This window comes from Anopheles moucheti, chromosome 2, assembly GCF_943734755.1.
Source record: "Anopheles moucheti chromosome 2, idAnoMoucSN_F20_07, whole genome shotgun sequence".
NCBI lineage: Eukaryota > Metazoa > Arthropoda > Insecta > Diptera > Culicidae > Anopheles > Anopheles moucheti.
In genome coordinates, this window is record NC_069140.1 from 97,212,986 (window position 1) to 97,240,396 (window position 27,411).

At 52.5% G+C, this 27,411-nt stretch overlaps 2 protein-coding genes across 2 annotated transcripts in view; one reads left to right on the forward strand and one right to left on the reverse strand.

The window, feature by feature from the left end:
- LOC128310620 (microtubule-associated protein futsch) overlaps positions 1 to 27,411 on the forward strand; it is a 338,371-nt gene that overhangs the window by 169,731 nt on the left and 141,229 nt on the right. The window lies entirely within an intron of this gene.
- Positions 116 to 3,888, reverse strand: LOC128310623 (tyrosine kinase receptor Cad96Ca). The gene is made up of 4 exons (XM_053047311.1): positions 3,648 to 3,888; positions 1,250 to 2,702; positions 1,081 to 1,186; positions 116 to 1,005 (listed from the first exon to the last, which is right to left on the reverse strand). Exons 1-4 carry the CDS (start codon positions 3,757 to 3,759, stop codon positions 499 to 501), a joined length of 2,178 nt encoding a protein of 725 aa, XP_052903271.1. The 5' UTR covers positions 3,760 to 3,888; the 3' UTR covers positions 116 to 498.

Here is a 27,411-nt window from a genome sequence, read left to right on the forward strand (position 1 = left end):
CAAAACTCTTGCGTGTTACGATACACTAGAATAATTGCGTTTGTTTTTTATTAAACTGCTTAAATGCTTACAACAAAAAACTCATATCAGGATGCGCGCGTTTATTCTGAACGAAACAGAACAAAATGAAGGAAACGGGTAGATCATCGAATCTACATTCAGTATGTACACGTAGAAGTAATGCTTAAAATCAGGTTAAGGTGAGTCTTAATTGCTACAAACTAGAAGCGGGACTGTTTGTTCGTTCTATTTCTTCTCCGGTTACCGGCTATACACTGCGACGCACGCCATAAATAAGCTCGAACGATCTTGTACGGGCGGAGCGGACATGCGGAAAAAGACATCATTCTTATCACAAACGAATCGATACGTTGTTTGACCTGTGCGTACGCAAGGATGTGCGCGAGTCGGCTTGTTTGGCGTTCTTCCGTGGAAGTAATTGAGTATGTGACGGAGCGTTAGAGGTTGCCTTTCGTTCGGGCGAAACTCACCCCACACTCACAGCTTCTCTCCACTCATGTTGAGCATATTGTAGTAGTTGTGATCGGGAAACCGCTCCAGCTCGATGTAGTCCGTCTCGGTTTGGAGCAATCGGTCGAGCATGTCGACCACTTCCGGGAATCCGGGCCGCTCGTTCGGATCGTGCGCCCAGCAGTAGAACATGATGTTGTACAGCTCGCGGCGGCAGTGTTCCGGCTTCTCGAGCCGGTATCCATCGCGCACCTTGCGCATCACGTCCGCCGCCGCTATTCCCGGATAGGGCGTGGACCCTAACGTGACGATCTCCCACATCAAGATGCCGAAGCTCCAGATGTCGGACTTGACGGTGAAGATGTTGTCGTACAGCGACTCCGTAGCCATCCAGCGGATAGGTAACCGACCTTCGCTCTTCCTCTCGTACACCTTCGATGTGACAATGTCGCGTGCAAAGCCAAAGTCTGCCACCTTGCACGTATGATCCTCGGTAATGAGAATGTTTCGTGCGGCCAGATCGCGGTGTATGATCTGCAGTGGTTGAATAGAGAGACATGGTCATGAGGAGGCCTCAATAGAGGGGGTTTCTGCAACGCTTCTACTTACCCCACGTGAGGTGAGAAAGTCCATGCCCCGTGCAACTTGGTACATGAACGATGTGAGATCGCCGGATGTAAGGATCTTCGATTTGCCGTGAGTGTTGCCGTAATGTCTGAAATAAAGAGCAGTATGAATGGAATGTCCTATGCAACCACTTGCCCTTTCCGTCGCGTACTTCTCTACGCGCGAGTTCCTCAGGAACGTTTGCAGCTTGCCCATGTTAACGTATTCCAGTATGACGAAGATTGGATCCTTCTCCGTACAGCAGCCGAGAAGCCGGACCACGTTAATGTGTGGTTCGAGCGATTTCAACACCTGCAGTTCGGACAGCAGATCGCTTCGTTCCGCCTCGCTAGCGTTCTCCTTCAGCGTCTTGACCGCTGTCACCGAGACGCCTTCGTGACCGTCGATATCGGTCGCTTCACATCGCCAAACCTGCCCGAATGCACCCTCCCCGAGTATGTTGAACACCTTCAGCCGGTGGCGCGGAAATTCCCACCGGTCCTTCACGATCGAACCGTTCGATTCCTCCGACAGCTGGGAGGTGGCCTGCAGATGCCCGCCGGCGTCCCGCTCCCACGGTGAGGTGTACCGATTGCTGAACGCCATCGGTCCAGTCCAGTGACTCAACCCAATCGAATTACGGCTATCCTCGGCGGTGGAGGTGATATTGCTACTGACGTTGCTTTGGTTTGACTTTTTGGCTTTATCAATTTTGTTCTTCTTTTTCAGCGTTTTGCTGAGCGCGCACAGATACTTGCGGAAGAAGCAGATCGCGATCAGCCCGGCGGTGACGAAAATGATCGCTACGGATATGATCACCGGGAGCAGTATTTTCACGGTGTTCGTTTCCTCGTGCGGATGCGCGTGTACCGGAACCGTCCCGGTGGGCACTGGCGGTGAAGGCCTTGCTGTTGTGCTGCTGGCGCCCGTCGGTACGGCAATCGTTGGATAGGCAGCGGTAATGTTGATGGGAGTTGGCGATAATACTGTTCCACTCGAACCGCCGCTGCTGGTGTCAGCGGGATGCGTTGCCGGTGACGATTCGAACGGCGTTGTTGCGTTCCCTGCACCGGTCGGTCGATCTGGATAGGTTTTGGTCTGCTTGGTAGGTGTTAGCGCGGGTGTGACGACACCAGCTGCATCGCCACCGACGGTCGGCGGTTTCCTGGTGAACTGTGGCGGCAGTGGTGGCAGCGGAAGCTGAGGCCGCGAGCTAATCCCGGGCAGATTGATACCGGCGGGTAATATTTGTCGGATGTTGTCGATGCTGGGCGTAAACTGGGAACCGTGCGATTTGTACACACCCGTCGCATTTTTGCTAAGAATGTTAACGTAAATCTCGTTCTTGGAGGTGACGCTGCCATCGCTGACGGTGACGTAGACGAAAAAGTTCTGCCCGGCACGCCCTTCCACGCTGCTGTTCAGATACACGTATCCGGTGTTCGGGTCGATCTCGAACGGTTGCTCCTGACCGCCGACGAGCGCATCCAGCCCAAACTCGAGCTTATCGTCTTCGTTGTCTTCCGCGTTCACGCGCGTTATGAGCGTGCCAACGGTCGTGTTTTCCGGTATCCGCCAGTGCCGATCGACCACAATTACCGGCGGTGTGTTGAGTTCTTGTGCATCTGCAAAGAGCCGGACAGGGGAAACGAAATGATAATATTGCTGCAAATGTCACGCTGCAGCATCTCGCGGCTAACGCTATCTGATAATGAAGCTACTGCGTTGCGTTACTATCGAACTTATCGAACAAGTTTGAACTTCATTGGCTGATTGGCTGATGAATAAATCTCCATCAAGGTCTTGTCGGTAAGGCCTAGACGATTAACAGACGACTTCCCCCAGTGCATAAAGTGTTCACAGCAAGCACAAGCTTCAGATGTTGAATAATTTTCAAATTTACTTCCTATCACTCGGTATACGTCCGGAGGACCTTCGATTGGATGCTGCTCCTGCCGCTTGCCCACGAACCGGGTGGGTGGGTTCAACAAAACGATCTGCCATAATAATCGGCAAGTGTCAGGGCCGCTGAATGAGCTGAAAATTATAGCTTGCCCAGTGCTTCCGACGAGGTCTGGCACCATGCCATGCCGCATTCATTCTTGCATGACGGCGAGGATGATCGCTCCATCGAGGAGCGGTTAATGAACATGAAGGCCTCCAAACCAACGTCCAAGCCCGGTGGCCCGAGTTCCGAATGGTTGAAGGACTCGGACATAAACAAAATATTTTGTTGTCTGCCTGATCGACGTGGTACCGTCCGAACCCGCTCAGACGGTACCGCGGTAATCCGGTGCGAAAACCGGTTCGACCGGCTTTCGGTGTGCGCTTGGTGCGCACCAGGGAAGACCACTTTCATTTTAGCTGAACGTGCACCAAACGAAGCATCGGAGCAACTCGCTTGCCACTCGCTTTCTATCTCCCGCGTAGTATCTCGCTGGACGATGCGTACATCGTGCCGTGCGGCGATAGCGATCACCTTTGCGATCAATCTTCGAGCCCTTCCTCAGAGTTTGATTGTTTCGTTTACTAACCGCGGTAAATGTTGCACTGTGCGAAGATGAGCTTACCTGCACCGGGATACCGCAGCACGATCGTCATCCATGCAAACACCAGCAAACAATGGCGCACGTAGCTCAGACCGGTTGACGTCATGCGTTTGGGGCCCTTTGACGCCATCATTCTGAAGCGCTCCGATGCTGCTCCAGTAGGAACACCTTGTCCTGATGGTTCCCGATTATTGTCAGTCACGCAGTCATTTAGCGGTGTGCGTGATGAAATATCCTCTCCCTGTGAACCCTTCCACGCACGGTGATCGTTTCGATCGAGTCGGTTGTTTTTTTGTTTTTTGCCGTCACTGTTTCTTCCGTTTTCTTCTCTCTCACTGGCACTTTCACGCCTTCCGGTGGAGGGCAGTGGAAAGGAACTAGGAATTGCGGGTGTGTGTGTGTGTGTGTGTTATATGTTCGGTTGGTTCCGATCGTTCCTTGTTCGCACATTCACGCTTTACGTAACTATCTCGAAACTTGTCACAGCGCCGATTATTTTCTGCCGTCCGGTTTCACTTTCGGTTACATAGTCGTTGGGCGAACCTGGCGACATTTTCGGACAAAAGCCTTTGGCGAGGTTTTTGGCATTGGAGCCCCCACACCAGCCCCACACAGTGGTTTAACAGCAGCGTTTATATATACTGATTGCGTATATCAATTCACACGTTCGAGCAGATCGTTTTGGGCATCACTGACATCACTTTAACTTAGCTTCGATAGTGTCACATTTTGTCACAGTTGTCGGGCGTGAAACTGATTGTTGCTTGTAGTTATTGGTGTACTAAAGAAAAGGAGAGAACAGCGTAAGAACCTGGAGAATTTGCAACTTTCTTACTAAACTAACGACCTCGGATGCTTCACACACAAACAGAAAGTAAAAATTTAGAGAAATCTTAAGAATTCTGCGATCATCAACAATATGTTTAATAAAACTGTGGAGTACTGATGCATTAGATGCATAGAAGATATCTCACTATATCCCTGGTTTATATCCCTGGGAACATATAAGTTACGATTTGGAAATTGATTAAAGTCCATTGAATTACTCCAAATCCAATTCATTCTGAGATCTCATGCCCAAATATTCTAGTATTCTAATGTGCACTGCTTCATCGTGCAAAATTTATTGAAGTTTTTGAACATTATTAACGCTTTTTGGCAGGCTTAGATGAGTTTGTGGTATTATGGTATTGGCACAGGGACGTCCAGCTCTTAAAGCCTTTCATGAGCTCTAGCTCCAAGACAATCAACAAGGTGACTTAAATGGACAGCCTTTTAATAATCCAAACATTTTGCACAGGGACCCTGTTTGTTTCCTTGCTCCACCGGAAGAGTAACTGCTGGGAGTTAAAAATTCATCGATGCACAGCCCTCTATAATCAATCATCATCACAAAACACTCGATCAATGATCGTAAGCTAGTTGATCGACACCTTCCGGCAAAAGAGGGAACTGATGCGATATGAACCATCAATCTACTCAATTTCAGTTAAATAGGTTGGTGAGATCTTCTTTATGGCCCTCAAAAACAACCAAATTGCGCTGTTTCCTTGCCTGATTAGGACACGTCCGATAGATCAAATGTTTTCATTTACCGTTGTATCCGCGGTACCAACGGTTTCGAAAGTAAATCAAATGATAAATCTCGCGTAAACCGATTATGCTTCGAATGTTACCAATCACCGCTGCATTGTTTCAAAGAGCGGATTGCTTTCTTCCAAAATCGTTCCACTGACAGTCTGAACAGTGCCTTTTTTTGGTTGTTGTTATGCTTTCACGGACGCCCTCCGTTGTGCACTGATTCCGCTTTTCACTCCGTTTTCCCGCCGGTACAGTTTCTTTTATTTCGTTTGCTAATTGAAAATCTATATTTGCTTCATACGCACAGCAAGAAAAGAGGCCCGCAACGGAAGAGATGTAGCAGTAATGCACTATTAAATGTGAGGAACACGGTTTTTTTTTTATTTCGTTGCTAAAGTGATGTTTCCGGAGCCGAAAATAAGCGAACAATGGAAAACAATTCAATAGCCGTTGATGGTGAGACGTGCCGATCGGGTTGCCATCTTCGCAAAAAATTAAAACCGTCTACCCACAAATGGGCACCCGCGGTCAGCGAGTTTTCTCTTTCACTGACCCTGAGGCGATGAGGTCCTTGTGCATATCTCACACCTTTCCAATCATCCCACATGCTCCCAAACGGTCGTCCGATGTGATGTGTTGCTTGTTTTCTTTTTTGCGATGATTTTCCTCCGCTCACTTCCCTTCTTTCAGCCGATTTCGTTGAAGGAAAAACGACCACAACGCTAGGGGATGAAGAGGGAACGGATAATAAAAGCCCCGGTGAAAGACTGATCTGTCTGGGGCGCAAAATTTGCTTGCCCCACGAGTTGATGAAAGGTGCATCCAAATTGTGGAGAGAGGGGCGGGGGGAGGGAGAGGGCGTAAGAAGGGTTGAAAAAAAAGGGGGTGGAAGGTAGAGTGGAGGTAGCAGCAATGGGAAGACGCAGTTGCACATTCCACTCGCATAAAACCCCCTTCCTTTTGTTTTCACGATGCCGAGTTCCGTCACCAACAAACACAACATTTCACCGTTACCGATTTCTCTTTTTTCCTTCTTCACTGTACCGCTGCTTTGCTTTTTTTTTGTTTTGTTTTCTACCATTTCCTTTCTTCAGTACACCGCTCTCGGTTGCACACTCTCTACTGGCGGTTTTTCTTCTCCCGTTTTGTGACTTTTACGACCATTTTTTGCTTCTTTCACTCGCGCACGATCCATTCGCGATCACTCACAGGCGCGACTTTCCTATTCCGCAACATGGATTTCTTTCTTTCGCGCTGTCACTTCCGTAGGTTTGGGTGCGCGTGAGTGTATGCGTTGTTTTTTTCTATTGCTAAAAATTACAGTCCTCCCATCACGAGGACCGTGACGTCGGGCGTTGCAGAGATCGATCAATTTTCACCATGATTTGCACCCTTAATGTACCCCTATTTTTTGCTGTTGTTGTTTCGACTTTTCACACCACACTTTCTTGTTTGTTTTCCATAGCCCCTTTTTTGGGCAAATGATTCCTACTGTGGGAAATTATTCTTTATCTTTTATGCACTTGCAATCAGAACAAATCACTAGAGCAAGCTCCACATTTAACGGCTCTCACTATTGTTTTGCGCAGCTAGATAGAAGCGGAGATAAGATCAACGCCTCCCTTCCAATCGCTCAACAACGCAACCATCGTTCTTAGCATCCTCACATCAACCCTTTGCACGTGCCCAACACTAACCACCGTGGAAGGGGTGCGTAATAGAGCTAACCACGTTCAACAAAACGCACCTCGGACACTCGGTGGTGGCTATTCCGCGTGGTATGGGGTGTATAATGCGGGTAAGCAAAAACGAAAGACAAAAAACAACAGTTTAAGCCACGAACCCGGTTCCAAACTAAACGTACGACAGCCCGTCGCGGGAAGCTGCCAACTTGGAAATGAAACCGAGCAGTGTAGTTGCGTGCACTGCGCGATCGAGAAGCAATCGCGACGATCGCCACATTGCGATGGTGTGCGTGTGAGCAATCAACCCTTATATTTTCTGATTCGCTCCCGCTCTCGCGCCGTGGAGTGTGAGAATATGCGTAGGGTGGAATATTTTCGGTCTAAAATTTACTATCTACCAACTTGTATGAATTTCGGTAATTTGTATGAATTTAATTTAAGCTTAAACTAATTTAAGGGTACGATCGATAAACGATCGTGCAAATTGTAATTCCACTCACTCGCTTCCAGCTCCGATGCTCCCAACGGAGAATCGGCCTGCTGCAAACGAATGTAAACACTCGCTTACGCACACAAACACACAATGCTTTTACCCCCCATGGTGGCTAGTACACATACATACTACAGCGCTGTCCCCTTACTGCTTACTACCCCTTTACTACGGGTATGTTGCGGTCTTCCCGGTCGAACAAATCGAAAGTTTGAAAGGCTCCAACATCCGAGAACAGCTTCTCTGCCTGTTTACCGGGGATGGGGATAGAGATCGGTGGCGGTTCATCTCAGCTGGTCACATGCACCGTCCAGCCGGGGTCAGTTGCTTTTGCTTTCGTTTTTCATTTCTTCCGTGCTAAATAACCGACGATGATCCCGGTTCGATTGGGCAACTCGCGGTATGGCTATGACAGTCAATTCCACGAGATTCAGGAGGCTTTCATAATATCAATCGTTTTTTTTTTTTGGCGTGGCGGATTTATGACTCATCCTTCGTGGTATTATTTGCATGGAGTGATGAAATTTGTTTCAGCGGTATCTTCATAAAACGCTTCATAAAGTGGACAGATGGAAGGAAATGAAAAATCCCTTTTGAACGGTTGCGAGTTTATATACATCAAATAATGTTCGCTCGACAACTCATCTATAAAATTAAGGCTTTATATTTAGTTAAAATAATAATAAGCACATCCTTACATATACAACTTTTTTCTCAAATAATAACGTTTTTATTTATTTGCTTGTCTCCATTATTTGTGGCAAGTCACCTAAGCCACAGGAGTTAATTGGCAAATCTTTAGCCCCAGATTAATAAACCCATTCAACTGAAATATTCATTCTACATACCGGATCCAAATCGAACAGCTTACGTGCAAAACCTGATGTCTCACCCCGAAAATACACTCTCGACTACACTCCACCACCGGTTCCTCTCCTGTGCGCTCGTTGATGTTTCTTGTTTTGATGTGCTCAGTTTTACCATGGGCTGCCTATGAGCCCACAATGATCTTCAGACATCTCAGCAAATGGAACGTTACCAATCCGATCTCAAGGTCGTCCGGGATGTGCTTCAGGAAAACGATTTGAATCTGGCCGGAACCATGTTGCAAACCGCTTGGAACCGAAGATGGAAGTGTGCGCGTGTGTGCGTTGGCACGGGCTCCCCTAAATACGAGAAGCAAGAAGGAAAGGGAAGATTTGTGTTCGCGATCCGGCCATCCGGTGACGGTGTGTGCGTGTTTCGAGTAAAATAATAATAATAACATAAACTAGCTGGTGTGCCTGCAAGCGTTAGGGTTTGAGTCGGCTGCTGAAAGGTAGAAACGAAGGGAAAATCTACGTGGGATTTCCAAAACCATGTTCCATTGAACGGGGGGATGCCGTAGTTGTGGCTCATTGTTGTGCATCGCCGCACGCCAATCCATCGTGGCGTTGTGTGACGGCGCGTTACACTTGGAGCGAGACACGCACACGTCCGATTTGGCATTTGGTTTAGTTTCCACGGGTGAACTCGTACCGTGACCTCCGGGTTTAGCGCCCGCGAACGGATATGCACGGTAGTAACAATGAGAAGAAAAAAATATACCACACAACCACATGCAACCGTATGATAATGTAAAGTCAATAAAATCATCTACCGTTAATAGAATTTCATTTGCACATTGTTGGTAAATGTACTTCTGCAAGTTTAGTCCATTTTTTTATCTTTTGTAGAAGAAGAAATTAACACGTCGCAAGGTAGACTGTTACCGTTCTTTTAGCGGATCCGTAATGGCTCTTACTTCTATTCGTTAAAGATCAATGTCTCGTGGGGGTTGGTTTGTCCGCGTGCGAAATTTCCATTACGTCGCGCAGTATCTGTATGCTTCCAATTACCATTGGAGGGGTTATGAAAATCGGGGTTATCATGAAGAGATACAATTTACATTTGCACATCTCTTGAAGAATAATAGAATTGTTTGTGTTCCGGAACTACATACTTACACTACAATACATTCTTCAGTGAAGGTTACAAAGGATAAGGTAGAAAATAATGTTGTAACTAATTGTTAATGCTGTCAGACCCTTCCAAACCTTTACAACTTTAATATAGCAATTGTTTCTTTCTTGTATGATTTTATATTACAGTCCAGCATATTAGAATAAGCATCATCGATTTTATATTCGTGTGCAGCGGCGGATCAAACGGTAGGCGGAGTAGGCGGTCGCCTAGGGCCTCGCCGTGTTGGGGGCCCCAAACAACTTGTGTCGATTGTGCGATTTTTGGAAATTTAGCAGCAGAGTTAATTTATAGAACAAAATCTAATTTAAAAGGTAAACAATTGATCGAAAATATCCTTCGATTTTATATATCCTTGGTTAGATAATTTGTGTTTATTTGACTAGCTCGGCCCGGTTACATGGCTACGCAAGAGAAGTTTGCGGTGTATTCAAACTCCTTCTTCTTTATCGGCACGACATCTTCAGGATGTTTAAGCATACCATTTCTAGTTTTTTACTTTATTTACCCGTGGGATAGTCAGACCTGCGTAAGGAGGTTTGGTGGTCCAAATGAAATTTTTCCGTGGTCCTGTCTTGTGCAGACCGACTGCGCTACCAATACACCATCTGGCCGCCCCGTGAACCCTTATATGCCCTTTTACTTCAATCTATTCACGTATTCTTTTTCTTGAACAGGATTTTTTCATCTGTTCGTAAATGATCCTACCGTTCGATGCTAGAATAGAAACCATGCTTGTTTTCACTTCCGCAATATTTGCAAGCTATTGCCATTGCGATACTCGTGGTGTGGTATTGTTTTCTCTCCCCGATTGAACCGTGAAAATGTCCAGCCTACGTGTTTCGAAACAGTATTGTGATGGAGTATTGTGTTTAATATTTCGATTGTCACAATTTCTGCAAGTTTGCAAGCCGGTAATGATGTTATAACCGACACAATCTGTCAGTGCACTACGTCATAGCTAGCATTGTCATAGATTATGAATTAAATCATATTGCAATCATTAGAACTCTCTTCTCCGTTTGATATTTGATACTTCATGGTTCTTGGAATATCATTTCTGTCTTTCTTGATTATTTCTTAGTCGAAGTTGGATTGTAGGTCCAGCTTATGTCCACCCATCCCAAACTGTCTAAATACTTCATCATATTCCCGTGTAGAATACTGTTCAAACTACATTGTTGTAATCTCGGTAACATTTGCATCGTTGTTAGACTGGAATTGTTCTAAAATTTCCAATTCTAAATCCATACGGTTGAAGATCATCGCCGCGAAATCGTTGATCTAAATTACAAAAAGAACACGAAAAAAGATACTTGAAGAAATCAAGTATGCATTTACATCAAAACGATGTGTTCAGTGAAGAACCTATCATAATAGTCTTGTTAAAACATTGTCGTGCGTGCTGAAAGCGGTCTCGTTTTTTGCATTGAAAACTCAGTTCGTTTGAGAAAAATTAGTAAGTGCTTTGTGGTGTTGTATCCTTATAATTTGCTACTGACTATCAAATTGTGCCTGAGGAGCACATAGTGTGTCTCATACTGATGTAAATGTGACGAAATGATCGCAAGGGTCTTCACAATGACCGAAGAGATCGGCCCAGAAATCCTTGGATTTCTTGACGCACGGACAACTGATCTAAAATTGGAGCATCAAACTTCATACGCGAAAATCAAGCGAACGATCGAATTTCACATTAATATGTGCAGGGCCACGAGAGTTGACAAATTTGTCCAATGACCAAATAATCTGGGCAACTGTGGAAACCACTATACCATAGCCGCGCACACAATTGTTTTCAAATTTCCGATACCAGGAGAGCATGGTTTCCCAGAGGTGACATCTGCAGCTTGGGACAAATTGCAGCATCACAATTGCTATTGGATACTATCAAACACGTGAGAACGATCGCTAATAAGGAAGATCAATAAAACGGAAAGCATCCTTCATCTCGCTCAAACTTTCCGTCGGTTGGTACGAAATTCCATTCTAAATCAGCTGTTTTCCGATTTCCGATACCAGGAAAGCATCCACGGAAAAGGGAGCACCTAGCACAGCAATTTTGGTCGAAAACCGCCGAAAGGTATGCAATATGTAAACACTAACTTTCCCGTTGGTTGAGTAAAATTATACAGCAATTTTGCTCGAAAACCGCCGAAAGGTATGCAATATGTAAACACTAACTTTCCCGTTGGTCGTGAAAAATTTCTTCGAAAACTACCAGTTTTCGAATGTATAGTACCAGGAGAGCATCCACGGAAGAGGTAGCACCTGGTACTGCGCCGTAAGGTATGCAATGTGTATACACTAACTTTGCAACCAATTTTCCGCCGTAAGGTATGCAATGTTTATACACTAACATTGCAACCAACTTTCCGCCGTAAGGTATGCAATGTTTATACACTAACTTTTCATTCAAACCATCTGTTTTCAGATTTCCGATACCAGGAGAGCATGTTGTTCAAGAGGTAACATCTTCCATCCCCCTCCCCCCCTTCCCCCACCAAGATGGCGGACAAGATGGCGGACAAGATGGCGGACAATATGGCGGCCAAGATGGCGGACCAAGATGGCGGACAAGATGGCGGACAAGATGGCGGACAAGATGGCGGACAAGATGGCGGACAAGAAGGCGACCAAGATGGCGGCCAAGATGGCGGCCAAGATGGCGGCCAAGATGGTGGACAAGATGGCGGACCAAGATGGCGGACAAGATGGCGGACAAGATGGCGGACAAGATGGCGGCCAAGATGGCGGACAAGATGGCGGACCAAGATGGTGGCCAAGATGGCGGACAAGATGGTGGACATGATGGCGGACCAAGATGGCGGACAAGATGGCGGCCAAGATGGCGGACAAGATGGCGGACTAAGATGGCGGACCAAGATGGCGGACAAGATGGCGGCCAAGATGGCGGACAAGATGGCGGACCAAGATGGCGGACCAAGATGGCGGACCAAGATGGCGGACAAGATGGCGGACCAAGATGGCGGACAAGATGGCGGACAAGATGGCGGACCAAGATGGCGGCCAAGATGGCGGACAAGATGGCGGACAAGATGGCGGACAAGAAGGCGACCAAGATGGCGGCCAAGATGGCGGCCAAGATGGCGGCCAAGATGGTGGACAAGATGGCGGACCAAGATGGCGGACAAGATGGCGGACAAGATGGCGGACAAGATGGCGGCCAAGATGGCGGACAAGATGGCGGACCAAGATGGTGGCCAAGATGGCGGACAAGATGGTGGACATGATGGCGGACCAAGATGGCGGACAAGATGGCGGCCAAGATGGCGGACAAGATGGCGGACCAAGATGGCGGACCAAGATGGCGGACAAGATGGCGGCCAAGATGGCGGACAAGATGGCGGACCAAGATGGCGGACCAAGATGGCGGACCAAGATGGCGGACAAGATGGCGGACCAAGATGGCGGACAAGATGGCGGACAAGATGGCGGACCAAGATGGCGGCCAAGATGGCGGACCAAGATGGTGGACAAGATGGCGGACAAGATGGCGGACAAGATTGCGGACCAAAATGGCGGATAAGATGGCGGCCAAGATGGCGGACAAGATGGCGGACCAAGATGGCGGACAAGATGGCGGACAAGATGGCGGACAAGATGGCGGACCAAGATGGCGGACCAAGATGGCGGACAAGATGGCGGACCAAGATGGCGGACAAGATGGCGGACCAAGATGGCGGACCAAGATGGCGGACAAGATGGCGGCCAAGATGGCGGACAAGATGGCGGACCAAGATGGCGGACAAGATGGCGGACAAGATGGCGAACCAAGATGGCGGACAAGATGGCGGACCAAGATGGCGGACAAGATGGCGGACCAAGATGGCGGCCAAGATGGCGGACAAGATGGCGGACAAGATGGTGGACAAAATGGCGGACCAAGATGGCGGCCAAGATGGCGGACAAGATGGCGGACAAGATGGCGGACAAGATGGCGGCCAAGATGGCGGACAAGATGGCGGACAAGATGGCTTACCAAGATGGCGGACAAGATGGCGGACAAGATGGCGGACAAGATGGCGGCCAAGATGGCGGACAAGATGGCGGACCAAGATGGTGGCCAAGATGGCGGACAAGATGGTGGACATGATGGCGGACAAGATGGCGGCCAAGATGGCGGACAAGATGGCGGACAAGATGGCGGACAAGATGGCGGACAAGATGGCGGACAAGATGGCGGACAAGATGGCGGACAATATGGCGGACAAGATGGCGGACAAGATGGCGGACAAGATGGTGGAAAAGATGGCGGACAAGATGGCGGCCAAGATGGCAGACAAGATGGCGGACAAGATGGCGGACAAGATGGCGGACCAAGATGGCGGACAAGATGGCGGACAAGATGGCGGACAAGATGGCGGACCAAGATGGCGGACAAGATGGCGGACAAGATGGCGGACAAGATGGCGGACCAAGATGGCGGACAAGATGGCGGACAAGATAGCGGACCAAGATGGCGGACAAGATGGCGGACCAAGATGGCGGCCAAGATGGCGGACAAGATGGCGGACCAAGATGGCGGACAATATGGCGGACAAGATGGCGGACCAAGATGGCGGACAATATGGCTTACAAGATGGCGGACAAGATGGCGGACAAGATGGCGGACAAGATGGCGGACCAAGATGGCGGACAAGATGGCGGCCAAGATGGCGGACAAGATGGCGGACAAGATGGCGGACAAGATGGCGGACCAAGATGGCGGCCAAGATGGCGGACAAGATGGCGGCCAAGATGGCGGACCAAGATGGCAGACAAGATGGCGGACAAGATGTCGGACAAGATGGTGGACAAGATGGCGGACTAAGATGGCGGACAAGATGGCGGACCAAGATGGCGGACAAGATGGCGGACCAACATGGCGGACAAGATGGCGGCCAAGATGGCGGCCAAGATGGCGGACAAGATGGCGGACAAGATGGCGGACAAGATGGCGGACAAGATGGTGGACAAGATGGCGGACAAGATGGTGGACAAGATGGCGGCCAAGATGGCGGACAAGATGGCGGCCAAGATGGCGGAAAAGATGGCGGACAAGATGGGGGACAAGATGGCGGACAAGATGGCGGACAAGATGGCGGACCAAGATGGCGGCCAAGATGGTGGACAAGATGGCGGCCAAGATGGCGGACCAAGATGGCGGCCAAGAAGGCGATCAAGATGGCGGCCAAGATGGCGGCCAAGATGGCGGACAAGATGGCGGACCAAGATGGTGGACAAGATGGCGGACAAGATGGCGGACAAAGATGGCGGACAAGAAGGCGATCAAGATGGCGGCCAAGATGGCGGCCAAGATGGCGGCCAAGATGGCGGCCAAGATGGCGGCCAAGATGGCGGCCAAGATGGCGGCCAAGATGGCGGCCAAGATGGCGGCCAAGATGGCGGACAAGATGGCGGACCAAGATGGCGGATAAGATGGCGGACAAGATGGCGGCCAAGATGGCGGACAAGATGGCGGACAAGATGGCGGACAAGATGGCGGACAAGATGGAGGCCAAGATGGCGGACAAGATGGCGGACCAAGATGGCGGACAAGAGGGCGGACAAGATGGCGGACAAGATGGCGGACAAGATGGCGGACAAGATGGCGGACAAGATGGCGGACAACATGGCGGCCAACATGGCGGACAAGATGGCGGACAAGATGGCGCCCAAGATGGCGGCCAAGATGGCGCACAAGATGGCGGACCAAGATGGCGGACAAGATGGCGGACCAAGATGGCGGACAAGATGGTGGACAAGATGGCGGACAAGATGGCGGACAAGATGGCGGACAAGATGGCGGACAAGATGGCGGACAAGATGGCGGACAAAATGGTGGACAAAGATGGCGGACAAGATGGCGGACAAGATGGCGGACAAGATGGCGGACAAGATGGCGGACAAGATGGCGGACAAGATGGCGGACAAGATGGCGGACAAGATGGCGGCCAAGATGGCGGACAAGATGGCGGACAAGATGGTGGACAAGATGGCGGACAAGATGGCGGACAAGATGGCGGACCAAGATGGCGGACAAGATGGCGGACAAGATGGCGGCCAAGATGGCGGCCAAGATGGTGGACAAGACGGCGACCAAGATGGCGGCCAAGATGGCGGACAAAATGGCGGACAAGATGGCGGCCAAGATGGCGGACAAAATGGCGGACCAAGATGGCGGACAAGATGGCGGACAAGATGGCGGACCAAGATGGCGGACAATATGACGGACAAGATGGCGGCCAAGATGGCGGACAAGATGGCGGACCAAGATGGTGGACAATATGACGGACAAGATGGCGGCCAAGATGGCGGACAAGATGGCACATCTTGTCCAGATGTGGAAGCGGAAACTATTTATAGTTATGTTGTGGTCGAACAGATCGCCCACCGTATTGAACCACAAGCATCCACGGATCGCTCAAAGAAAACCGCGTACGACGTAGGGGGATAAGGAGAGGAGGGAAAACGCGCAAGCGGTAGGAAGGGATGTAGTACGGGATAGCCGCCTGTAGGATAGGGGAGTCGATATTCGACAGGAGAAAATTGGCGATAAACAACTCGCGGGCATGACTGTGGCGAACCTTGAGGCTCTCCAAGCCCAGCAGCCGACACCTCAATGGATAGGAAGGCAAGGTCGCGCGAGGGTTGCCCAGGAAGCGCTTGGTGGCAAGACGCGTGAATTTCCGTTGCACCCTCTCTAACCTGTCCAACGCGGTGGCACCCACAGGCGACCAAACGACCGCGGCGTAGTCCAGAATAGGACGCACCCAGCAGCAGTACAGAGCCTTCAAGCACAGCGGATCCTGAACCTCAGACGCCATACGAAATATGAGGCCCAGCACCTTGCTGGCTCGCTCGATGACCGAGTTGAGTTGAGGCTCGAAAGACAGCTTGTCATCGAGCCACACCCCAAGGTCTTTAACAAGAGAGACTCGTGGGAGTGTGGAGCAACAGAGCTCGTAATGATGATTCCTGACTGGGGAGCGACCGAAAGAGATGACGCAGCACTTGTCGACACAGAGAAAGAGACCGTTGGCAGTGCACCACCCAGCAAACGCATCAGCAAAGTGTTGACGGGAGTGACAGTCATGGGACGAAGACACGGGTCCATCTTGGTCCGCCATCTTGTCCGCCATCTTGTCCGCCATCTTGTCCGCCATCTTGTCCGCCATCTTGTCCGCCATCTTGGCCACCATCTTGTCCGCCATCTTGTCCGCCATCTTGGCCGCCATCCTGTCCGCCATCTTGGTCCGCCATCTTGTCCGCCATCTTGGCCGCCATCTTGTCCGCCATAATGGTCCGCCATCTTGTCCGCCATCTTGTCCGCCATCTTGGCCGCCATCTTGTCCGCCATCTTGGCCGCCATCTTGTCCGCCATCTTGGTCCGCCATCTTGGTCCGCCATCTTGTCCGCCATCTTGTCCGCCATCTTGTCCGCCATCTTGTCCGCCATCTTGGCCGCCATCTTGGCCGCCATCTTGTCCGCCATCTTGTCCGCCATCTTGGCCGCCATCTTGGTCCGCCATCTTGTCCGCCATCTTGGCCGCCATATTGTCCGCCATCTTGTCCGCCATCTTGTCCGCCATCTTGGTCCGCCATCTTGTCCACCATCTTGTCCGCCATCTTGGTCCGCCATCTTGTCCGCCATATTGGCCGCCATCTTGGCCGCCATCTTGTCCGCCATCTTGGCCGCCATCTTGGCCGCCATCTTGTCCGCCATCATGGTCCGCCATCTTGTCCGCCATCTTGGGCGCCATCTTGTCCGCCATCTTGTCCGCCATCTTGTCCGCCATCTTGGCCGCCATCTTATCCGCCATTTTGGTCCGCCATCTTGGCCGCCATCTTGGCCGCCATCTTGGTCCGCCATCTTGTCCGCCATCTTGTCCGCCATCTTGTCTGCCATCTTGTCCGCCATCTTGTCCGTCATCTTGGCCGCCATATTGTCCCCCATCTTGTCCTCCATCTTGTCCGCCATCTTGGTCCGCCATCTTGTCCGCCATCTTGTCCGCCATCTTGTCCGCCATCTTGTCCGCCATCTTGGTCCGCCATCTTGTCCGCCATCTTGGTCCGCCATCTTGTCCGCCATGTTGGCCGCCATGTTGTCCGCCATCTTGTCCGCCATCTTGGTCCGCCATCTTGGTCCGCCATCTTGTCCGCCATCTTGGTCCGCCATCTTGTCCGCCATCTTGTCCGCCATCTTGTCCGCCATATTGTCCGCCATCTTGTCCGCCATCTTGGTCCGCCATCTTGTCCGCCATCTTGTCCGCCATCTTGGTCCACCATTTTGTCCGCCATCTTGTCCGCCATCTTGTCCGCCATCTTGTCCGCCATCTTGTCCGCCATCTTGGTCCACCATCTTGTCCGCCATCTTGTCCGCCATCTTGTCCGCCATCTTGGTCCGCCATCTTGTCCGCCATCTTGTCCGCCATCTTGGCCGCCATCTTGGCCGCCATCTTGGCCGCCATCTTGGTAAGCCATCTTGTCCGCCATCTTGTCCGCCATCTTGGCCGCCATCTTGTCCGCCATCTTGTCCGCCATCTTGGTCCGCCATCTTGTCCGCCATCTTGGCCGCCATCTTGTCCGCCATCTTGTCCGCCATCTTGGCCGCCATCTTGTCCGCCATCTTGTCCGCCATCTTGGTCCGCCATCTTGTCCCCCATCTTGGTCCGCCATCTTGTCCGCCATCTTGTCCGCCATCTTGGCCGCCATCTTGTCCGCCATCTTGGTCCGCCATCTTGGTCCGCCATCTTGTCCGCCATCTTGTCCGCCATCTTGGTCCGCCATCATGTCCACCATCTTGTCCGCCATCTTGGCCACCATCTTGGTCCGCCATCTTGTCCGCCATCTTGGCCGCCATCTTGTCCGCCATCTTGTCCGCCATCTTGTCCGCCATCTTGGTCCGCCATCTTGTCCACCATCTTGGCCGCCATCTTGGCCGCCATCTTGGCCGCCATCTTGGTCGCCTTCTTGTCCGCCATCTTGTCCGCCATCTTGTCCGCCATCTTGGTCCGCCATCTTGGTCCGCCATCTTGTCCGCCATCTTGTCCGCCATCTTGTCCGCCATCTTGGCCGCCATATTGTCCGCCATCTTGTCCGCCATCTTGGCCGCCATCTTGTCCGCCATCTTGGTCCGCCATCTTGTCCGCCATCTTGGCCGCCATCTTGTCCGCCATCTTGTCCGCCATCTTGGCCGCCATCTTGTCCGCCATCTTGGTCCGCCATCTTGGTCCGCCATCTTGTCCGCAATCTTGGCCGCCATATTGTCCGCCATCTTGTCCGCCATCTTGTCCGCCATCTTGGTCCGCCATCTTGTCCACCATCTTGTCCGCCATCTTGGTCCGCCATCTTGTCCGCCATCTTGTCCGCCATCTTGGCCGCCATCTTGGCCGCCATCTTGGTCCGCCATCTTGGCCGCCATCTTGTCCGCCATCTTGGCCGCCATCTTGGTCCGCCATCTTGTCCGCCATCTTGTCCGCCATCTTGTCCGCCATCTTGGCCGCCATCTTGTCCGCCATCTTGTTCGCCATCTTGTCCGCCATCTTGGCCGCCATCTTGGCCGCCATCTTGGTCCGCCATCTTGTCCGCCATCTTGTCCGCCATCTTGTCCGCCATCTTGGCCGCCATCTTGGCCGCCATCTTGGTCCGCCATCTTGTCCGCCATCTTGGCCGCCATATTGTCCGCCATCTTGTCCGCCATCTTGTCCGCCATCTTGGTCCGCCATCTTGTCCACCATCTTGTCCGCCATCTTGGTCCGCCATCTTGTCCGCCATATTGGCCGCCATCTTGGCCGCCATCTTGTCCGCTATCTTGGCCGCCATCTTGGCCGCCATCTTGTCCGCCATCATGGTCCGCCATCTTGTCCGCCATCTTGGGCGCCATCTTGTCCGCCATCTTGTCCGCCATCTTGTCCGCCATCTTGGCCGCCATCTTATCCGCCATTTTGGTCCGCCATCTTGGCCGCCATCTTGGCCGCCATCTTGGTCCGCCATCTTGTCCGCCATCTTGTCCGCCATCTTGTCTGCCATCTTGTCCGCCATCTTGTCCGTCATCTTGGCCGCCATATTGTCCCCCATCTTGTCCGCCATCTTGTCCGCCATCTTGGTCCGCCATCTTGTCCGCCATCTTGTCCGCCATCTTGTCCGCCATCTTGTCCGCCATCTTGGTCCGCCATCTTGTCCGCCATCTTGGTCCGCCATCTTGTCCGCCATGTTGGCCGCCATGTTGTCCGCCATCTTGTCCGCCATCTTGGTCCGCCATCTTGGTCCGCCATCTTGTCCGCCATCTTGGTCCGCCATCTTGTCCGCCATCTTGTCCGCCATCTTGTCCGCCATATTGTCCGCCATCTTGTCCGCCATCTTGGTCCGCCATCTTGTCCGCCATCTTGTCCGCCATCTTTGTCCACCATTTTGTCCGCCATCTTGTCCGCCATCTTGTCCGCCATCTTGTCCGCCATCTTGTCCGCCATCTTGGTCCACCATCTTGTCCGCCATCTTGTCCGCCATCTTGTCCGCCATCTTGGTCCGCCATCTTGTCCGCCATCTTGTCCGCCATCTTGGCCGCCATCTTGGCCGCCATCTTGGCCGCCATCTTGGTAAGCCATCTTGTCCGCCATCTTGTCCGCCATCTTGGCCGCCATCTTGGCCGCCATCTTGTCCGCCATCTTGTCCGCCATCTTGGTCCGCCATCTTGTCCGCCATCTTGGCCGCCATCTTGTCCGCCATCTTGTCCGCCATCTTGGCCGCCATCTTGTCCGCCATCTTGTCCGCCATCTTGGTCCGCCATCTTGTCCCCCATCTTGGTCCGCCATCTTGTCCGCCATCTTGTCCGCCATCTTGGCCGCCATCTTGTCCGCCATCTTGGTCCGCCATCTTGGTCCGCCATCTTGTCCGCCATCTTGGCCGCCATCTTGTCCGCCATCTTGGTCCGCCATCATGTCCACCATCTTGTCCGCCATCTTGGCCACCATCTTGGTCCGCCATCTTGTCCGCCATCTTGGCCGCCATCTTGTCCGCCATCTTGTCCGCCATCTTGTCCGCCATCTTGGTCCGCCATCTTGTCCACCATCTTGGCCGCCATCTTGGCCGCCATCTTGGCCGCCATCTTGGTCGCCTTCTTGTCCGCCATCTTGTCCGCCATCTTGTCCGCCATCTTGTCCGCCATCTTGGTCCGCCATCTTGGTCCGCCATCTTGTCCGCCATCTTGTCCGCCATCTTGTCCGCCATCTTGGCCGCCATATTGTCCGCCATCTTGTCCGCCATCTTGGCCGCCATCTTGTCCGCCATCTTGGTCCGCCATCTTGTCCGCCATCTTGGCCGCCATCTTGTCCGCCATCTTGTCCGCCATCTTGGCCGCCATCTTGTCCGCCATCTTGGTCCGCCATCTTGGTCCGCCATCTTGTCCGCAATCTTGGCCGCCATATTGTCCGCCATCTTGTCCGCCATCTTGTCCGCCATCTTGGTCCGCCATCTTGTCCACCATCTTGTCCGCCATCTTGGTCCGCCATCTTGTCCGCCATCTTGTCCGCCATCTTGGCCGCCATCTTGGCCGCCATCTTGGTCCGCCATCTTGGCCGCCATCTTGTCCGCCATCTTGGCCGCCATCTTGTCCGCCATCTTGTCCGCCATCTTGGTCCGCCATCTTGTCCGCCATCTTGGCCGCCATCTTGTCCGCCATCTTGGTCCGCCATCTTGGTCCGCCATCTTGTCCGCCATCTTGTCCGCCATCTTGTCCGCCATCTTGGTCCGCCATCTTGTCCGCCATCTTGTCCGCCATCTTTGTCCACCATTTTGTCCGCCATCTTGTCCGCCATCTTGTCCGCCATCTTGTCCGCCATCTTGTCCGCCATCTTGTCCGCCATCTTGTCCGCCATCTTGTCCGCCATCTTGTCCGCCATGTTGTCCGCCATCTTGGCCACCATCTTGGTCCGCCATCTTGTCCGCCATCTTGTCCGCCATCTTGGCCGCCATCTTGGCCGCCATCTTGGCCGCCATCTTGGCCGCCATATTGTCCGCCATCTTGTCCGCCATATTGGCCGCCATCTTGGTCCGCCATCTTGTCCGCCATCTTGGTCCGCCATCTTGTCCGCCATCTTGTCCGCCATCTTGTCCGTCATCTTGGCCGCCATATTGTCCCCCATCTTGTCCGCCATCTTGTCCGCCATCTTGGTCCGCCATCTTGTCCGCCATCTTGTCCGCCATCTTGTCCGCCATCTTGTCCGCCATCTTGGTCCGCCATCTTGTCCGCCATCTTGGTCCGCCATCTTGTCCGCCATCTTGGCCGCCATATTGTCCGCCATCTTGTCCGCCATCTTGTCCGCCATCTTGGTCCGCCATCTTGTCCGCCATCTTGGTCTGCCATCTTGTCCGCCATCTTGTCCGCCATCTTGTCCGCCATATTGTCCGCCATCTTGTCCGCCATCTTGGTCCGCCATCTTGTCCGCCATCTTGTCCGCCATCTTTGTCCACCATTTTGTCCGCCATCTTGGTCCGCCATCTTGTCCGCCATCTTGGTCCGCCATCTTGTCCACCATCTTGGTTCGCCATCTTGTCCGCCATCTTGTCCGCCATCTTGGTCCGCCATCTTGTCCGCCATCTTGTCCGCCATCTTGGCCACCATCTTGGTCCGCCATCTTGTCCGCCATCTTGTCCGCCATCTTGTCCGCCATCTTGGCCACCATCTTGGTCCGCCATCTTGTCCGCCATCTTGTCCGCCATCTTGGCCGCCATCTTGGCCGCCATCTTGGCCGCCATCTTGGCCGCCATCTTGGCCGCCATCTTGGTCCGCCATCTTGTCCGCCATCTTGTCCGCCATCTTGGCCGCCACCTTGTCCGCCATCTTGTCCGCCATCTTGTCTGCCATCTTGTCCGCCATCTTGTCCGTCATCTTGGCCGCCATATTGTCCCCCATCTTGTCCGCCATCTTGTCCGCCATCTTGGTCCGCCATCTTGTCCGCCATCTTGTCCGCCATCTTGTCCGCCATCTTGTCCGCCATCTTGGTCCGCCATCTTGTCCGCCATCTTGGTCCGCCATCTTGTCCGCCATCTTGGCCGCCATATTGTCCGCCATCTTGTCCGCCATCTTGTCCGCCATCTTGGTCCGCCATCTTGTCCGCCATCTTGGTCTGCCATCTTGTCCGCCATCTTGTCCGCCATCTTGTCCGCCATATTGTCCGCCATCTTGTCCGCCATCTTGGTCCGCCATCTTGTCCGCCATCTTGTCCGCCATCTTTGTCCACCATTTTGTCCGCCATCTTGGTCCGCCATCTTGTCCGCCATCTTGGTCCGCCATCTTGTCCGCCATCTTGGTTCGCCATCTTGTCCGCCATCTTGTCCGCCATCTTGGTCCGCCATCTTGTCCGCCATCTTGTCCGCCATCTTGGCCACCATCTTGGTCCGCCATCTTGTCCGCCATCTTGTCCGCCATCTTGTCCGCCATCTTGTCCGCCATCTTGTCCGCCATCTTGTCCGCCATCTTGGCCGCCATCTTGTCCGCCATCTTGGCCACCATCTTGTCCGCCATCTTGTCCGCCATCTTGGCCGCCATCTTGTCCGCCATCTTGGTCCGCCATCTTGTCCGCCATCTTGTCCGCCATCTTGTCCGCCATCATGGTCCGCCATCTTGTCCGCCATCTTGTCCGCCATCTTGGCCGCCATCTTGTCCGCCATCTTGGCCGCCATCTTGTCCGCCATCTTGGTCCGCCATCTTGTCCGCCATCTTGTCCGCCATCTTGTCCGCCATCTTGTCCGCCATCTTGTCCGCCATCTTGGCCGCCATCTTGTCCGCCATCTTGTCCGCCATCTTGTCCGCCATCTTGGCCGCCATCTTGTCCGCCATCTTGGTCCGCCATCTTGTCCGCCATCTTGGTCCGCCATATTGTCCGCCATCTTGTCCGCCATCTTGTCCGCCATCTTGGTCCGCCATCTTGTCCACCATCTTGTCCGCCATCTTGGTCCGCCATCTTGTCCGCCATATTGGCCGCCATCTTGTCCGCCATCTTGTCCGCCATCGTGTCCGCCATCTTGGCCGCCATCTTGTCCGCCATCATGGTCCGCCATCTTGTCCGCCATCTTGGGCGCCATCTTGTCCGCCATCATGGTCCGCCATTTTGTCCGCCATCTTGTCCGCCATCTTGGCCGCCATCTTGGTTCGCCATCTTGGTCCGCCATCTTGTCCGCCATCTTGGCCGCCATCTTGTCCGCCATCTTGTCCGCCATCTTGTCTGCCATCTTGTCCGCCATCTTATCCGTCATCTTGGCCGCCATATTGTCCCCCATCTTGTCCGCCATCTTGTCCGCCATCTTGGTCCGCCATCTTGTCCGCCATCTTGTCCGCCATCTTGTCCGCCATCTTGTCCGCCATCTTGTCCGCCATCTTGGTCCGCCATCTTGTCCGCCATCTTGGTCCGCCATCTTGTCCGCCATCTTGGCCGCCATCTTGTCCGCCATCTTGTCCGCCATCTTGTCCGCCATCTTGGTCCGCCATCTTGTCCGCCATCTTGGTCCGCCATCTTGTCCGCCATCTTGTCCGCCATCTTGTCCGCCATATTGTCCGCCATCTTGTCCGCCATCTTGGTCCGCCATCTTGTCCGCCATCTTGTCCGCCATCTTTGTCCACCATTTTGTCCGCCATCTTGTCCGCCATCTTGTCCGCCATCTTGTCCGCCATCTTGTCCGCCATCTTGGTCCGCCATCTTGGTCCGCCATCTTGTCCGCCATCTTGTCCGCCATCTTGTCCGCCATCTTGTCCGCCATCTTGTCCGCCATCTTGTCCGCCATCTTGGCCACCATCTTGGTCCGCCATCTTGTCCGCCATCTTGTTCGCCATCTTGTCCGCCATCTTGGCCGCCATCTTGGCCGCCATCTTGGTCCGCCATCTTGTCCGCCATCTTGGCCGCCACCTTGTCCGCCATCTTGTCCGCCATCTTGTCTGCCATCTTGTCCGCCATCTTGTCCGTCATCTTGGCCGCCATATTGTCCCCCATCTTGGTCCGCCATCTTGTCCGCCATCTTGTCCGCCATCTTGTCCGCCATCTTGTCCGCCATCTTGTCCGCCATCTTGTCCGCCATCTTGGTCCGCCATCTTGTCCGCCATCTTGGTCCGCCATCTTGTCCGCCATCTTGGCCGCCATATTGTCCGCCATCTTGTCCGCCATATTGGCCGCCATCTTGGTCCGCCATCTTGTCCGCCATCTTGGTCCGCCATCTTGTCCGCCATCTTGTCCGCCATCTTGTCCGCCATATTGTCCGCTATCTTGTCCGCCATCTTGGTCCGCCATCTTGTCCGCCATCTTGTCCGCCATCTTTGTCCACCATTTTGTCCGCCATCTTGTCCGCCATCTTGTCCGTCATCTTGTCCGCCATCTTGTCCGCCATCTTGTCCGCCATCTTGGTCCGCCATCTTGTCCGCCATCTTGTCCGCCATCTTGTCCGCCATCTTGGCCACCATCTTGGTCCGCCATCTTGGCCGCCATCTTGGTCCGCCATCTTGTCCGCCATCTTGTCCGCCATCTTGGCCGCCATATTGTCCGCCATCTTGTCCGCCATCTTGGCCGCCATCTTGTCCGCCATCTTGGTCCGCCATCTTGTCCGCCATCTTGTCCGCCATCTTGTCCGCCATCTTGTCCGCCATTTTGTCCGCCATCTTGGTCCGCCATCTTGTCCGCCATCTTGGCCGCCATCTTGTCCGCCATGTTGGCCGCCATCTTGGCCACCATCTTGTCCGCCATCTTGTTCGCCATCTTGGTCCGCCATCTTGTCCGCCATCTTGGCCGCCATCTTGTCCGCCATCATGGTCCGCCATCTTGTCCGCCATCTTGTCCGCCATCTTGGCCGCCATCTTGGCCGCCATCTCGTCCGCCATCTTGTCCGCCATCTTGGTCCGCCATCTTGTCCGCCATCTTGGCCGCCATCTTGTCCACCATCTTGGCCGCCATCTTGGTCCGCCATCTTGTCCACCATCTTGGCCGCCATCTTGGTCCGCCATCTTGTCCGCCATCTTGTCCGCCATCTTGTCCGCCATCTTGTCCGCCATCTTGTCCGCCATCTTGTCCGTCATCTTGTCTGCCATCTTGTCCGCCATCTTGTCCGCCATCTTGGTCCGCCATCTTGCCCGCCATCTTGGCCGCCATCTTGGCCGCCATCTTGTCCGCCATCTTGTCCGCCATCTTGGCCGCCATCTTGGCCGCCATCTTGTCCCCCATCTTGTCCGCCATCTTGTCCGCCATCTTGGTCCGCCATCTTGTCCGCCATCTTGGTCCGCCATCTTGTCCGCCATCTTGTCCGCCATCTTGTCCGCCATCTTGTCCGCCATCTTGTCCGCCATCTTGTCCGCCATCTTGTCCTCCATCTTGTCCGCCATCTTGTCCGCCATCTTGGCCGCCATCTTGGCCGCCATCTTGGTCGCCATCTTGGCCGCCATCTTGGCCGCCATCTTGTTGGGGGAAGGGGGGGAGGGGGATGGAAGATGTTACCTCTTGAACAACATGCTCTCCTGGTATCGGAAATCTGAAAACAGCTGGTTTGTATGAAAAGTTAGTGTATAAACATTGCATACCTTACGGCGGAAAGTTGGTTGCAATGTTAGTGTATAAACATTGCATACCTTACGGCGGAAAATTGGTTGCAAAGTTAGTGTATACACATTGCATACCTTACGGCGCAGTACCAGGTGCTACCTCTTCCGTGGATGCTCTCCTGGTATAATACATTCGAAAACTGGTAGTTTTCGAAGAAATTTTTCACGTCCAACGGGAAAGTTAGTGTATAAACATTGCATACCTTACGGCGGAAAGTTGGTTGCAATGTTAGTGTATAAACATTGCATACCTTACGGCGGAAAATTGGTTGCAAAGTTAGTGTATACACATTGCATACCTTACGGCGCAGTACCAGGTGCTACCTCTTCCGTGGATGCTCTCCTGGTACTATACATTCGAAAACTGGTAGTTTTCGAAGAAATTTTTCACGACCAACGGGAAAGTTAGTGTTTACATATTGCATACCTTTCGGCGGTTTTCGAGCAAAATTGCTGTATAATTTTACTCAACCAACGGGAAAGTTAGTGTTTAAATATTGCATACCTTTCGGCGGTTTTCGACCAAAATTGCTGTACTAGGTGCTACTTCTTCCGTGGATGCTTTCCTGGTATCGGAAATCGGAAAACAGCTGGTTTAGAATGGAATTTCGTACCAGCCGACGGAAAGTTTGAGCGAGATGAAGGATGCTTTCCGTTTTATTGATCTTCCTTACATTAGCGATCGTTCTCACGTGTTTGATAGTATCCAATAGCAATTGTGATGAGCAAATTTGTCCCAAGCTGCAGATGCCACCTCTGGAAAAACATGCTCTCCTGGTATCGGAAATCTGAAAACAATTGTGTGCGCGGCAACGCTATAGTGGTTTTCACAGTTGCCCAGTTTATTTGGTCATTGGACAAATTTGTCAACTCTCGTGGCCCTGCACATATTAATGTGAATTTCGATCGTTCGCTTGATTTTCGCGTATTAAGTTTGATGCTCCAATTTTAGGTCGGTTGTCCGTGCGTCAAGAAATCCAAGAATTTCTGGGCCGATCTCTTCGCTCCGTCGTCACAAACACACGTGACCTATCTCACCTGCAGTCGGTGCGTTGTTTCGGCACTACGTGAAAGGAGGCAAAGGCGCAGCTCATCGCGAACAGTTCATGCGTTCATACGTATGACTGAACATTCATGTTAGGAGATTGCGTGTGATAAATACTCGCTGCAGGACAGACAATAGCGATTGAGTTCACCATCAACTACTGGTGCTTGAGTGTTTTGTAAAGTTAAGTTAAGATCGAAGAAGTATAGCTGAGTGTTGCATGACGAATCTCCAGGAAGCACAGCGAGCGTACCAATTCGATGGCAAAGTGTTACTTGGATGCTGTAGTTGTAAATTCCACCACGTGCAGCTTCTCGAAGTTGGCGCACGTATGATTGTAGCTCCATTTAGAAGAGTGCAGGTACAGTGGTAACTGGTGTTGGTGGTGATATTGTATTCGAA

What these genes read in the sequence shown, in the direction of transcription:
- LOC128310623 (XM_053047311.1), bottom strand. Translation starts at nt 3,759, where the DNA reads ATGATGGCGTCAAAGGGCCCCAAACGCATGACGTCAACCGGTCTGAGC. An exon ending in GCTGCGGTATCCCGGTGCAG is followed by an intron (nt 2,703 to 3,647) that starts GTAAGCTCATCT and finishes GGCTCTTTGCAG; the next exon opens with ATGCACAAGAACTCAACACA. An exon ending in ACTTTCTCACCTCACGTGGG is followed by an intron (nt 1,006 to 1,080) that starts GTAAGTAGAAGC and finishes CAACCACTGCAG; the next exon opens with ATCATACACCGCGATCTGGC.